At 49.6% G+C, this 15,188-nt stretch overlaps 1 protein-coding gene across 2 annotated transcripts in view; it reads left to right on the top strand.

The window, feature by feature from the left end:
- Positions 1-349: 349 nt before the first annotated feature.
- The window catches only part of LOC119976313 (protein FAM124B), a 60,626-nt gene continuing 45,787 nt past the window's right edge, over positions 350-15,188 (top strand). The window contains exon 1 of one of the 2 annotated variants that reach the window (XM_038816756.1): positions 350-534. Coding sequence is in view for 1 of the 2 variants with exons in the window: in XM_038816753.1 (XP_038672681.1) it covers positions 12,773-13,149 (377 nt within the window). In the remaining variant the exon portion in view is untranslated. Of the gene's footprint in view, positions 535-12,771; positions 13,150-15,188 lie in introns of those variants that run through there. The other variant, XM_038816753.1, reaches the window with a different exon arrangement.

The raw sequence follows: 15,188 nt of genomic DNA, 5'->3' as shown, positions 1-15,188 counted from the left end.
CTGACAATTCTGTCTGATATTCCATTGTCTTTTACTGCAGCTCCAATGCCTGCCTTAAGACCGCATCCGGAGGCTTGTCATCTGACTCGAACTCATCAGAATCCTGGCCTCCAGCAGTCCCCCGAGTGCCTGTGATCTTGCATACCGCTGCCTTAATCTGCTGTGGACTATAATTTGTGCTGTGCTTGCCAGATTGTCACCCCAATCCTGCTCAAGATGCAAGTCCACCGGGGTGTGTCTCTGTGTTGGTGGAGGGCGTGTGTGAGCGCTGTGACAGGTCCTCATTTGTTGCAGCCAGATGATCTTCATCCGCGGTGTCAAGTGGGCTGGAGCTGATCAGCTGGCTCTCTGTGTCTCTCCCAGCCACTAAGAAAGAGAATACAGACAATTAGCATATGGCATCAAAATACGAAAACATCCTATAGCAATCATAGTCTTGGAGTCTACCAGATGAGCATGTGCAAACTCCTCAATTCGGTGTGCGCCGCTGACTTCCCCATCGCCACAGACACAGTCCAGGTCCTCTCCAGCCAGGTAAAGAACACATTAATCATACTGGGTGAGGGATCTGTCAAGCCCTCGCCAGTCTGGGACCTTTCACTTTTATTATGGACGAGCTTGGGTTACATAAAGAGAGAGTATGTGCATGAGGCATGCCAATGCAGATGATAAGCATAGCTGTGTGTGCGCTCGGACTGAGTGGAACCATGTTCATAATGAATGAACACTTTTGCTTCACAGCTCCAGGGTCCCAAGTTCGATTCCCGGCTTGGTTCACTGTCTGTGTGGAGTCTGCACATTCTCCCTGTGTCTGCATGGGTTTCCTCCGGGTGCTCTGGTTTCCTCCCACAAGTCCAGAAAGACGGTGCTGTTGGGTAATTTGGAGATTCTGAATTCTCACTCTGTGTTCCCAAACAGGCGCTGGAATGTGGCGACTAGGGGCTTTTCACAATAACTTCATTGCAGTATTAATGTAAGCCTACTTGTCACAATAAAGATTATTAAAATACATGAGCTGCACAGCATGTGAGACGAGATGGAAATGACAAAGTGTTGTCCGGGAGAGAGAGTGATGTCCCTTGTGATGTGTGTTTGAGATCTCTGTGGAGTCTGATCCTGACAGTATGTGAAGGGCTTGTGAGAGTGAGTTGAGTCATGAGAAGGTTGACTTACTTTGGCTTGAAGTAAAAAAAACTCACTATTCTTAGAATTCCTCCTATACCAAAAAGGGTCAATAAGACATTGTAAATGGTGAACAGGGATTCTCACTCCCTGACTCCTACGCAGACTTAGGTGGGTGCTATTCGGGTCAATCTATATTTTCAAGTTATCCCCCGGTATAACCCATATCTTCATAGAAGATTTTATCTGCTTACCACTTAGTAGCATCAATCCTGGGCCCCACATTGCTAAGTAAGTAAAAAGACTTCATAATAACCACTGTTTCAGGTTAAAACTTTAAGTTATTTTATTATATTTTTTCTTTTAAAAGATTAAATCAATGTTTTTACAGAAAGGTAAAAAGATATTTTCTTTGGATCCTCCTGGTCAGTTGTTAGATCTTCAGGTCTGCCTTGACAATCATTATTCTTTAGCTTTTGGTTTTCTCCTGATGAATTCACTGTTCTGCTCGGTTTCTGTGTTCTATCCTTCCCATAACCGAGGGCAACTATGAGAGCTGACTCTGCTGGCTGCTACCAATTTAGGGTTTATATTTGCCTTCTAGCAGTTATTAAGTTTATATGACATTATCATATTGTTTTGTTCTTGACTGTTCAGTGTACCTTTAATCTTAATTACTTCTAACACGACTATATATTCATGTTGAGCATGAGTTTAGTTCATCGAACTCTAATTACATTTTTTCCGTTCTAATGTTCAAAAGTGCTTTGATCCTAGAGGGGTGTTACAATCTGGTTCCTGTCACTTCTAAAGTTGCTTTATTACCAAATAGTTCCCTTAGCTTGTCAGACCTCTGACCCCAATTTGGTGTTAACTTGTGCTGTCATGGACACGTCGTCTCCGACTTCCCATATTCAACTGGTGTCAGCAGGATTTCACACCTAAACATTTGTCACCTAATTCAACTGAAGAGCGCGGCAATTCTTTTTTTTAAAATAATTTTTATTCAAATTTTTCAACAACAAATTTTCTCCCAACAATAAAGTAAACAAGGTGTAGACCACCCTCTAACCCTCCGCCAGAAAATCGAGAAAGGGCTGCCACCACCGGAAGAACCCTTGTACTGACCCCCTCAGGGCAACCTTGACCTTCTCCAGCCTGATGAACCCGGCCATGTCATTGATCCAGGCCTCCAGGCTCGGGGGCTTCGCGTCCCTCCACTGTAAGAGAATCCTACGCCAGGCTACTAGAGACGCAAAGGCCAGGGTACCGGCCTCTCTTGCCTCCTGCACTCCCGGCTCCGCTGCTACCCCAAAGATCGCGAGCCCCCAGCCCGGCTCCACCCTGGAACCGACCACCTTGGACAAAGTCCCCTCCACCCACTTCCAAAACCCCTCCAACGCCGGACATGCCCAGAACATGTGGGTGTGGTTCGCCGGGCCACCCGAACACCTCCCACACCTGTCCTCCCCCCCCCCCCCCCCCAAAGAACCGGCTCATCCTGGCCCCAGTCATGTGCCCCAGTCATGTGCCCCCTATGCAGCACCTTCAGCTGAATTAAGCTGAACCATGCGCAAGTAGAGGATGAGTTCACCCTCCCCAGGGCGTCTGCCCACGTCCCATCGTCGATCTCTTCCCCGAGCTCCTCCTCCCACTTTGCTTTCAGCTCTTCCACCGAGTCCTCCTCCTCTTCCTGCATCATCTGATAAATTGCCGAGATCCTACCCTCACCGACCCACATCCCCGAGAGCACCCTATCCTGCACCCCCCTAGGCGGCAGTAGCGGGAACTCTGCCACCTGCCGCCTAACAAACGCCCTAATCTGCATATACCTGAAAGCATTCCCAGGGGGGAGGCCCCACTTCCCCTCCAACCCCTCTAAAGTCGCAAACTTCCCATCAAGGAAAAGGTCCCCCATCCGCCTGATGCCTGCCCTATGCCAACTCAAAAACCCACCATCTATTCTCCCAGGTGCAAACCGGTGATTGCCCCGTATCGGGGCCCACACAGGCCTTCACTTCCCCCCTATGCCGCCTCCACTGCCCCCAGATTTTGAGGGTCGCCACCACTACCGGACTCGTAGAGTACCTTGCCGGGGGGAGTGGGAGCGGGGCCGTCACCAATGCCTCCAAACTCGTACCCACACAAGTTGGGCAACGCCAAGCCGCCTACCTCCCTTCCTCACTCCAGGAATACCCTCCTCACTCTCGGGGTCTTCCACGCCCACATGAACCCCAGAATACTCTTATTAACCCTCTTAAAAAAAGCCTTTGGAATCAATATGGGGAGGCACTGGAAAAGAAACAAAAACCTTGGGAGCACCGTCATCTTAACTGACTGGACCCTACCCGCCAAAGAGAGTGGTAGCGCGTCCCACCTCCTGAACTCCTACTCCATCTGTTCCACCAGCCTCGAAAAGTTTAGCCTGTGCAGGGCCCCCCAGCTCTTAAATATCTGGACCCCAAGATATCTAAAGCTCCTCTGTGCCCACTTCAATGAGGGCTCTCCTATCTCCCTCTCCTGGTCCCCCAGGTGCAGCACAAACAGCTCACTCTTCCCCATGTTGAGCTTATAGCCCAAAAAATCCCCAAACTCCCCAAGTATCTTCAACACCTCTGGCATCCCCCCCCCCCCCCCCCCCCCCCCCCCCCCCCACTGGATCCACGATGTACAACAGTAAATCATCTGCACTCAGTGACAACCGGTGATCCTCCCCCCCGCACAATCCCCCTCCAGTTCTTCGAATCCCTCAGCGCCATGGCCAAGGGCTCAATCGCTAACGCGAAGAGCAGGGGAGACAAGGGACACCCCTGCCTCGTCCCCCGGGAAAGCCAAAAGTCCTCTGACCTCCTCTCATTCGTCACCACGCTCGCTACCGGGGAGCTATATAGCAACCTCACCCAGCTGATGAATCCCTCACCAAACCCAAACCTCCTCAGCACTTCCCAGGTAGCTCCACTCCACCCTGTCAAAAGCTTTCTCCGCATCCATCGATGCTACTATTTCCGCCTCCCCAGCCGCCGACGCCATCATCATAACATTAAGAAGCCGCCGAACATTGATATTCAGCTGCCTCCCCTTCACAAACCCTGTTTGGTCCTCATGGATAACCATCGGGACCACATCTTCCACTCTCCTGGACAGTATCTTAGCCAACAACTTTGCGTCCACGTTGAGGAGCGAAATCGGCCTGTAAGATCCACACTGGAGGGGGTCCTTATCCCGCTTCAGGATCACTGAGATTATTGCTCTAGACATCGTCGGGGGCAGAGCCCCCCACCCCTCCCTCGCCTCATTCAGGGTCCTCACAAGCAGCGGACCCAGCAGATCTTAAAACTTCTTATAGAACTCCACCGGGAACCCGTCGGGCCCCGGTGCTTTCCCTGTCTGCATGCTCCCCAGCGCCTCCATCAGCTCCTCCAACTCGATTGGGGCCCCCAGCCCCTCTACCCGCTCGTCCTCCACTCTTGGGAACTCCAGCTTATCCAGAAAGTGGTCCATCCCGCCCACCTCCCTAGGGGGCACCGCCCGGTACAGCCCCTCGTAAAAGGATCTGAACACCCCATTAATGTCCCTGCCACTCTGCACCAAGTTCCCTCCTGCATCTGCGACTCCCCCTATCTCTCTCGCTGCCTCCCGCTTCCAGAGCTGGTGGGCCAGCATCCAACTTGCCTTCTCCCCATACTCATATACCGCCCCCTGCACCCTCCTCCACTGCGCCTCCGCCTTCCCGGTGGTCAGTATATCAAACTCCGCTTGGAGACTGCGACACATCCTCAAAAGCCCCTCCTCCGGGACATCCGCATACCTCCTGTCCACCCTTACCATTTCTTCCACCAGCCTCTCTCTCTCAACCCTCTCCCCCCTCTCCCTGTGTGCCCGAATGGATATCAGCTCCCCTCTAACCACTGCCTTCAGCGCTTCCCAAACCACCCCAACTTGCACCTGCCCGTTATCGTTGGCTTCCAAATACCCCTCTATACCCTACGGACCCGCCCACATACTTCCTCCTCTGCCAGCAACCCCACATCTAACCTCCACAGCGTGCGCTGATCCTTCCCCTCCCCCAGCTCCAGGTCCACTGAATGCGGAGCATGGTCAGATATGGCTATCGGCGAATACTCCGCCCCCACCACTCTCGGGATTAGCACCCTGCTGAGAACAAAAAAATCAATCCGGGAATAAGCCTTGTGGACATGGGAGAAAAAGGAGAACTCCCTACCCCCCCGGGTTCGAAAACCTCCAAGGGTCTACCCCTCCCATCTGATCCATGAACCCCCTCAGCAACGAGGCCGCCGCCGGCCTCTTGCCCGTCCTAGACTTCGAACGATCCAGAGCTGGATCCAACACAGTATTAAAGTCCCCTCCCAAGAACAAACCGCCCGTCCCCAGGTCCGGGATCCGGCTCAACATTCGCTGCATGAAGCCCGCATCATTCCAGTTGGGGGCATACACATTGACCAGAACCACCCGCTCCCCCTGGAGTCTACCACTCACCATCACATATCTCCCTGCGCTGTCCGCCACCACACTCGACGCAACAAACGACAGGCTCTTGCCAACTAAGATCGCCACCCCTCGATTCTTCACATCTAGCCCCGAGTGAAACACCTGCCCCACCCAGCCTCTTCTCAGCCTCACCTGATCCGCCACCTTAAGGTGCGTCTCCTGGAGCATAGCCACGTCCGCTCCAAGCCCCTTCAGGTGCGCCAAGACCCGGGACCGCTTCACCGGTCCATTCAGCCCCCTCACGTTCCATGTGACCAGCCGAATCTGGGGGGGTCTTCCCCCTCCCTCTGCTCCGGTCAGCCATAGCTCTCCCTTGGCTCGCCACGTGCCCGCAGAACCCCCCAGGCCCGTTCCCCACGGTGGCAGACCCCCCCCCCCCACCTCCCCCTTCACCAGCCGTTCCCCTACGGCCCCTGCAGCAGCAACCCGATACCCCCCCTACTTCCCCCCCCCCCCCAGCTGCGTAACCCCTTCCATTGTACTTCCTTAAGTCAGCCGACTCCTGCTGACCCCGACTGCTCCCGCCATCCCGACGCCCCCCCCCCCCCCCCCATGATGCAACACAACCACCATTACCCCCTCCCAGTGCTGGCCCCGCCCACTACTCCTCCAGCACGGGAAGAAAGCCCACGCTTCCATCCCAAACCCCGCTCCCCGACCCAACACGCGGGAAAAAGACAGGGCACATGACCCAGCGGGACCGCGAACTGCTCCCCTACCCTCCACCAGTGAAAAAACAAAAAAACACCCAAATAAATAAATAACAGCCTCAAAAAGCGAAAAAGCAGAACAGCAAAAAGGCAACATCAAACACAGCCAATAAAACCGAAAGGATACCAAGGAGGACAGAGCCTCCGGACTATGTACATCATTCCCCAGCCCCCCAGTCCTGAGTTCGAGTCCAACTTCTCTGCCTGGACAAAAGCCCAGGCCTCCTCCGGAGAATCAAAGTAGAGCTGGCGGTCCTTGTAAGTGACCCAGAGGCGGGCCGGCTGTAGCAGGTCAAACTTCACCCCCTTCCTGTGAAGCACTCCCTTCGCCCGATTGAAACCAGCCCTTCTCTTCGCCACCTCCGCGCTCCAGTCCTGATAGTTCCTGATCTCTGTGTTCTCCCACCTGCTGCTCCTTTCCTTCTTCGCCCATCTCAGCACGCACTCACGGTCAACGAAGTGGTGAAAACGGACCAGCCCTGCCGTAGGCAGCTCGTTCGGCCTGGGTTTCCTCAACAGCACTCGATGGGCCCCCTCCAGCTCCAAGGGCCCCTGGAACGACCCCGCTCCCATTAACGAGTTCAACATCACAACCACGTAGGCCCCCAAATCCGAACCTTCCAGCTCCTCCGGGAGGCCCAAAATCCGCAGGTTCTTCTGACAGGAGCGGTTCTCCATCTCCTTCATCCTAGCCAGCCATTTCTTGTGAAGCGCCTCGTGCGACTCCACCTTCACTGCCAGGCCCAGGAGTTCGCCCTCGCTCTCCGAGGCCTTTTGCCGTAGCTCTCGGATCTCCACACCCTGAGCCGTCTGAGTCGCCATGAGCTTGTCCAGCAAGGCCTTAAATGGTTCCAGAATCTCAGCCTTCAGCTCTCTGAAGCAGCGATGGAGCTGCTCCTGCGCCCACTGCTGCCACGCTGCCGGTTCCCAGCCCGCCGCCATCTTGTTTTTCCTGCCTCGCACTTTTCTCTGCTCCAAAGCTGATTTTTTTGACCGCTCCGCTCCTGGTCCAGTCCATCCACCGGCAGATAAGCACAGTGGATGTGTTCCCACCCGGGGAAAAGTCCAACCAGCACTGCTGCGGGCCCTTAAAAGAGCCCAAAAGACCAAAAGTAGCGGGAGCTACCGAACGTGCGGCTTAGCTCCACATCACCGCAACCGGAAGTCGCGTGGCAATTCTTTAATAACTGCTTGCTAAAATAATTAACTTAAAAGAAGGTGCGAAATATTGTTTCTCTCCATGTAACTAAAAGTTCAATCTGCTTTAACTTGAAAGACATGCAACAGTTTTACAGCTTGAACTGTTACAAGCTGTTTTCTTAACGCCTGTTTGATAAAGGCTATCTGCATTTCAAACTTCTATTGCTGAATTCTGTTAACTCTTCGTGGGATTTTTTCCTTCATTTTCTCATGCATCTCAGGGCAGGTTTTGCCAGACTTCCATGTTTCAAATGACATTTTCCCATTTTTTTTACTTTGCAGGCTGTGTGGATGCATTCATTCATGCATTCTCTGCACTGCATGGCCGACCTCATCTGGGTGGAGTGCGTGCTCACCACCACAGATACCTTCCGCCAAGTTGGGCTGGTTACCTTAGTAGCACTAGCTGGGGCGAGAGGAGCAGTGCAAGCTGGGTGAGGGGAGTAGTGCAAGCTAGGGCAAAATGAGCAGTGCAAGCCGGGTGAGGGGAGTACTGCAAGCTGGGGCGAGGGGAGCAGTGCAAGCTGGGGTGGGACTGCATAGCACGAGGGGGAGGGCTGATGAAAATGACATCACCCTTTAAATGTGCCATCACTCACAGGCAGGCAGCTGATCGGTGGATGATGAGTGTATGTTAGTCCCCGCCCTACAGCAAAGCCTGCTCTCCAGTCATCTTGGATTACCCTGCCACTGGGCCAAGACCTTGCTCTGTTGGGACTGTTGTGGTGGTTGGTGTGCAACGACCACCCCACGTTAAAAGAATCTATGCATAGGCATCTCGTACCCCAACCCCACCCAAATGAATTTCTGACCAGGAACATAAGGACCCTTATGGACAACAGACCTGAACGTCACACCACCACCATCATAGCCTGGGAATTCTGACACCACAGCATTGACACCCTAAGCTTGACCTGACTGGCAGGAGAAGGCCAACTTAAGGAACAAGATGGCGGATACACCTTCCGGAAGAATGTCATCTCTACAGGGTCGGCCTTGCCATAAAAAAAATGAATTGGTCGGATGTTTCAACGAACCCCCCTGCGGGACGAGCGAATGACTCATGACCCTACGGCTCACCCTGGGCCAGAAACAGCACATCACAGCCGTCAGTGTCTACGTTCCAACTCTAGATGCGATGGACAAGACAAAAGAGGCATTCTTCTCCAGTCTCGATCACTCGCTGTCCCGTATCCCAAAGGGAAACCAGCTGATTCTCCTCTGTGACTTCAATGCTAGACTTGGGAAAGATGCAAACCTTTGGAAGGGTGTGTCAGGCAGGAAAGTCGTGGGGAAAACAAACACCAACAGAGTCCTTCTCCTGACAAAATGTGTAGAACATGACCTGATCATCTGGAACACCGTGTTTTGCCAGACGGCCTCATGGCAACAGCCCCCCCCCCCCCCCCCCCCCCCCCCCCCCCCCCACCGCTCCAAGCACTGGCACCTAATATAGTCCATATCATCGTCCGAGCAAGGGACCGCAAAGGTATCTGCATCACCCGTGCCACAGTCAGAGCTGTCGACCACTGGACTGACCACCGACTAATCCACTCTACCGTCTCCATCACCCTGGCTCCCAAACTGGCACAGGCAGAAAACACACACTCTGCCGCAGGCGACTTAATGTCGCTGGACTTGGAAGACCCTGAGAATAAAGAGCTTCTCAGTCGGAGCCTCGCAGCTAAACTTGCGACAACCAATGAGCCAATGTTGCAGAATGCCCACACTACCAGAGCAACCCCAGCTCGCCATGAGATCAAAAAGATCATCCAACAACTGAAAAACTACAAGGTCTCTGGCGCCGATGGAATACAGAAGTATTAAAATGTGGGGGAGCACCACTCTTGACAAGAATCCACAACCTCATCACCCTTGTCTGGAAGGAAATTTCATTATAGACAAAATTATATTTCTACAGCCCATCATAACTGTAGATTGACACTACAGCCACCCCTAATCTGATCACTTTTAATGTGTGTGAGGGGTTAAACAAGTGCTGCTACTGGAGTGTAATTTCTTCTTGTGCTGATAATCCAATATGAGTCAAAAAATAAACTAATTTTTTTCAAATATTTGTTAATATTTACACTCTATTAAGTTTGACTTACACTAAGAAAAAAGTATAGTATATACCATTGTCATGGTCTGCCTAGTAACAGCAGTGAAATGAATTTAACAAGGCACGATGGGGTGCGATCTGCCCAACAACAGGTAGAAATCTGCCTCGCGACAGCAGCAGTCAGCATACAAAAGGCATGATGAGATGTGAATTTTCCAGTAACATGATTAGCAGGCGTCTAGACAAAATCCAGTGTAAATCATGCCATGAGTAGAAACCGCTTACCTAGTCAACTGAGAGATCAGTGGGAATAAGGACATGCTAATTTCTAGAGTCAAGGAATTTGAGAGGCAGACAGCCAAATAGACAGATTGAAGAATCAAAAGGGTCAAATGGTATAATTGCCAGGACCCTCAGAAGCAGAGGGTGAATTGACATCTAACAGCCTGAAAGGCCAGTCCACAACTCACAGCTAGGGCGCTAGAGGCCTGCATCTAGGTCTTAGAGCCAAGACCAAGCAGACACCTTTGTAAAGCCAGTTTAAATGTACCACAGTGGTTAGCACTGTTGCTTCACAGTACCAGGGTCCCATTCAATTCCCGGCTTGGGTCACTGTCTGTGTGGAGTCTGCACGTTCTCCTCCTGTTTGCGTGGGTTTCCTCCAGGTGCTCCGGTTTCCTCACACAAGTCCGGAAAGACTTGCAGTTGGGTAATTTGGACATTCTGAATTCTCCCTCTGCGTGCCTGAACAGGCGCTGGAGTGTGGCAACTAAGGGCTTTTCACAGTAACTTCATTGGTGTTAAGAGAAGCCTACTTGAGACAATAATAAATATTACTATTATTATTATATCTTTGCTTGACCAGGAAAAGATGTTTATCAGACTTTATCAGCCCTGTTTTGTGTGGTAACTATAAGATGTATTGAATTTGGACACTGTTTGGGGAAGGGGAAAGTCTTGAGTCCAGGGATTGTAGATATGTTTTGAAACAAGGGGTACGTTTGACATAAACTGTGTATGTTTAGTGATTCATATATTTAAATGTCTTTTCCTCGTATTTGTGTGTATTTATCTTTAAATTGATAAATAGTCTTTAATAATTGTTATATGACGACTGGGCTGGCTAGTCTTATTGGGGTTTCACGTGACTCCTCACACTATTCCAAATACAAAACTATACACCCCCACAAACCTGTGTTTCAAGTTGGGATATCCTCATAGATACCATAAGTGTGGTTCATGACACTATACTCTCATAATCTAAAGAAAATCTGCCTATAAAGTATTGCTATTTGCAGGAACTGGCTGTGTGCAAAGTGTCTGCCGTGTTTCCCTACACATAAGTGCACGATTGCCTTGAAGTACTTTGAGATGTAAGTATTGAGTTTGTGTAGAGTGTGGGGACTCGAAGATTGAATATCATTATTTGACTTCATTTGGTTACTCCTATTGCTTTGCTGTGAAGTACCACCGTACACTGGATGAAATATTTTTATTCATTTCCCAGAGGTCGGTATTCTGACAGGGATGGTATTTATTGCTCTAACCCTTGTTGCTTTCAACAGGTAGTGGGCCACCTTGAACTGCTGTAGCCCAATTTCTGTTCTTTTGTACAGGTTTAATTAAAGTGAGCGGCTTCTTAAGAGCGTGAGAGTAAACCACATTGGTCTGAATTTGGAGTAACCTGTTTGACACACCAGCTAAGGACTGCACATTTAGGGTAGCAGGGCGGTGCAGTGTTTAGCACTGCTGCCTCATGGCGCTGAGGACCCGGGTTCGATCCCAGCCCTGTATCACCGTCCGTGTGGAGTTTGCACATTCTCCCTGTGTCTGCGTGGGTCTCACCCCACAACCTAAAGATATGCAGGGTAGGTGGATTGGCCACTCTAAATTTCTCCTTAAATGGTGGAAAAACGTATTGGGTACTCTAAATTTATTTTAAAAAACGACTGCACATTTCTTTTCCAAAAGTATTTTAGTGAATCAGTTGGATTTTATAAGAAACTGCCAAACTCAAGATCATTTTTAGAAATGCCAGCTTTTGACAAGTCATCCAGACTCGAAACGTTAGTGCCCTTCTCTTTCCACAGATGTTGTCGGGTCTGCTGAGATTGCCCAATATTTTCTATTTTTGTTTTAGATTCCAGCATCCACAGTAATTTGCTTTTATTTTACATTTAAAGAGAACCGAGATAAGAAGAAAGGGATAGAAGGATATGATGATGGCATTAAATAAAGAGTGGAAGGAGGCATTGACCAGGAGACCTGATTTGCCTGTTTACTGTAAATACTCCAATGTAATTATAGATCATAGAATTTACAGTGCAGAAGGAGGCCATTTGGCCCATCGAGTCTGCACCGGCTCCTGGAAAGAGCACCCTACCCAAGGTTAACATCTCCACCCTATCCCCATAACCCAGTAACCCCACCCAACACTAAGGGACACTAAGGGCAATTTAGCATGGCCAATCCACCTAACCTGCACATCTTTGGACTGTGGGAGGAAACCGGAGCACCCGGAGGAAACCCACGCACACACAGGGAGGATGTGCAGAGACCGCACAGACAGTGACCCAAGCCGGAATCGAACCTGGGACCCTGGAGCTGTGAAGCAATTGTGCTATCCACAATGCTATCTTTATTGTTCAATTAAGACCCTGATACATACTTCATTTGACAAAGCTGAGAGTATGGCCAGATATTGGCAAGGAGACTTTGAGTAAAATTACTTATGGATTTCCCTACTTGACGAACTATGTGACTGTATTCCAGCATTGATTTGCATAATGAAGCATACATGGGAAGAATTTTAACGTTCAGAGGCAGGGCCATGATACTGAATTGCGTAAACCAGCCAGCCTCTCCTTCACGGCTAAGGACCTGCATAGTTTGCGCATCAAAATGTCCCGATCTTAAGATTGCTGTGGCCCTTAAACAGGCCCAGCTCCAGCAATCGATGTTCTGCCTGGCTGCAGCCTGCAGCGTTGAGTTTGCAGCATAGTTGTGAGAACTCTCTCACCTTTTTCTTGTCTCTGGTTCCCCCTTTCCCCTCCCCACACACGTCTGATGTAAACTTGCACGGGCTGGAGAAGCGGCAGAAACCGCATTGGAATTCCACATCAAAGGCGAAGCCGCCTGTCTGTCAGCAACGGTGACGTCAGTGGGCGGGATGTGTTACTATTATCAACCTGCGGGGAAAACAATGAAAAAGAAGCGAAGCTGGAAGCCCGGGCCCACTGACCAGCAAGAGTCTCCAGCACACCGACCAGCAGGGTCCCCTCACCGACCAGCAGGGTCACCCCACCGACCAGCAGGGTCCCCACACCGACCAGCAGAGTCACCGCACCGACCAGCAGAGTCACCTCACCGACCAGCAGGGTCACCTCACCGACCAGAAGAGTCACCTCACCGACCAGCAGAGTCACCTCACCGACCAGCAGGGTCCCCAAACCGACCAGCAGAGTCCCAAATGCTGCGCAGGGACATGACGAGAAGCAGGAGCGGCGCTGCGGAGGAGTGTGCAGACTCTGGAGCTGAGACCGGAGGGTGAGTGAGCGAGCGAGTGCCATTGTCAGCTCCTCTCCCTCGGCCCATTGCTATTCAGAGGGAGCTGGGAGATCAGGAGAAAGGAGCAGCTTGTTCCTCCGTCTCCAGCCGAGGAGGGGGAAAGCAACAACAATAAAAAAAAACTTCTGATACAGTGTGGTGGTGGTGGGGGGAGATACCGAGTTCTCCTATTTTACACTCGATTTTAAGTAAAATAAAAAAGGCTAAACGCCCCTTTATAACGCTTCCCAAGTCCACTGACGCTGCCAAACCGGTTTGCTACTCTTTAAGTTACGATAAAGTAAGTCTGTCCCGGGCATTATGTAATTTTTTTTTGGTCTTCCTTTGTGAATGATGCACTTCAGCATGCATTGGATTACCGGAGTTTGACACCACTTGCTAACAAGACAAGCTGCCAGAGTCTGAGCCAAAATGGAATGTATATGGTGCTCTTGGGCAGTTTTGAAGCGGATCAGATTTCTAATTTAATAATATTAACAACAAAGACAGTGACATAATCAAGGAATCTCCACTCGGATGGTGTTAACTGCAGGACAACCGTGAAGACACTTTGCATTCACTTTGTCCATGATATTAAAATAATGTTCGATTACTGATGTACGGTGAAAACAGCAAACTTGCGCTAGTGCTGCTTTGGCAATTCATATGTAGTCCCGCAGTTTACAAAAATCAAAATTCAGAACACAGATTAAACGGCAGTTGTCCTGGTAACCCCCAGAACATTCAGTGCATTTTTTTTTTCTGCCGCGCGTTCACCGCCGTCTTTGTATATTATCAAACTTCAAACACGAAGAACTTGATGTTTATTTTTGGAACTGAAGAAGCTTCCAATTAAGCCTCAAACGAACAGCTTTCTTTCGTGAATTGGGCATTTTCCTTTCAGATTCCAATGTATCCAAACAATGAGACATAACCGTACGCGCTACATTTTTCGCCCGTTTTTCACTAAGCACAGAACCAACCATCATGAAATGGTACTTTATACCCTCAATATTCCACAAAATTAGGTCTGTACAGGAACCATGGTCAATCATGTGGTTTCTTCCCTAGGATTGAAGGTCTGAGTTTGCTGGTTTCAGAGAAATTCAAAACAACTCAAACTCCACATCCTAGAGATTTTACAAAAAGCGGAACATTGTGACAGAATCTTTGTGAGGAAATATAGAACTAAAATTTTAAAAGTTTTTTTTAAACATCTTCACAGATTTGGTATTGATGATTCTGCGATTTAGGTGCCCAAATTTCTTCCTTCGCTCCAACACCCAGCTCTGCTTTTAGAAAATTCATCAGGAAAGCATTGCAAATCTTTAGGACAGTGAAATGGAGCTTGTGGTGTGGATGTAAATATGCAGATTTTTCAATCATTGCTAAGATCATTGTAGTATCGTTTTGGGATTATTGTGCTAGCGGGACATTCGGAAAAGTCCCACTGTGTCTTTCCATTTGAAACAGAAATGCAAAATTCCCATACCAGCCTCCCCGAACAGGTGCCAGAATATGGCGACTAGGGGCTTTTCACAGTAACTTCATTTGTAACCTACTTGTGACAATAAGCGATTTTCATTTTATTTCATCTATTAATCACTAGCACTTTCCTTGATCTTTTACTGATTGGATTGGATTTGTTTATTGCCACGTGTACCGAGGTACAGTGAAAAGTACTTTTCTGCGAGCAGCTCAACAGATCATTAAGTACATGGGAAGAAAAGGGAATAAAAGAAAATACCTAATAGGGCAACACAAGATATACAATGTAACTACATAAGCACCGGCATCGGATGAAGCATATGTGGTGTAGTGTTAATGAGGTCAGTCCATAAGAGGGTCATTTAGGAGTCTGGTGATAGTGGAGAAGAAGTTGTTTTTGAGTCTGTTTGTGCATGTTCTCAGACTTCTGTATCCTCCTGCCCGATGGCAGAAGTTAGAAGAGTGAGTAAGCCGGGTGGGAGGGATCTTTGATTATGCTGCCCGTTTGGAGAAACATATTAGAGAAACATATAATGCTTATTAGACTATCT

This window comes from Scyliorhinus canicula, chromosome 13, assembly GCF_902713615.1.
Source record: "Scyliorhinus canicula chromosome 13, sScyCan1.1, whole genome shotgun sequence".
Taxonomy (NCBI): domain Eukaryota; kingdom Metazoa; phylum Chordata; class Chondrichthyes; order Carcharhiniformes; family Scyliorhinidae; genus Scyliorhinus; species Scyliorhinus canicula.
This window is presented reverse-complemented; position numbering and strand designations above follow the sequence as displayed.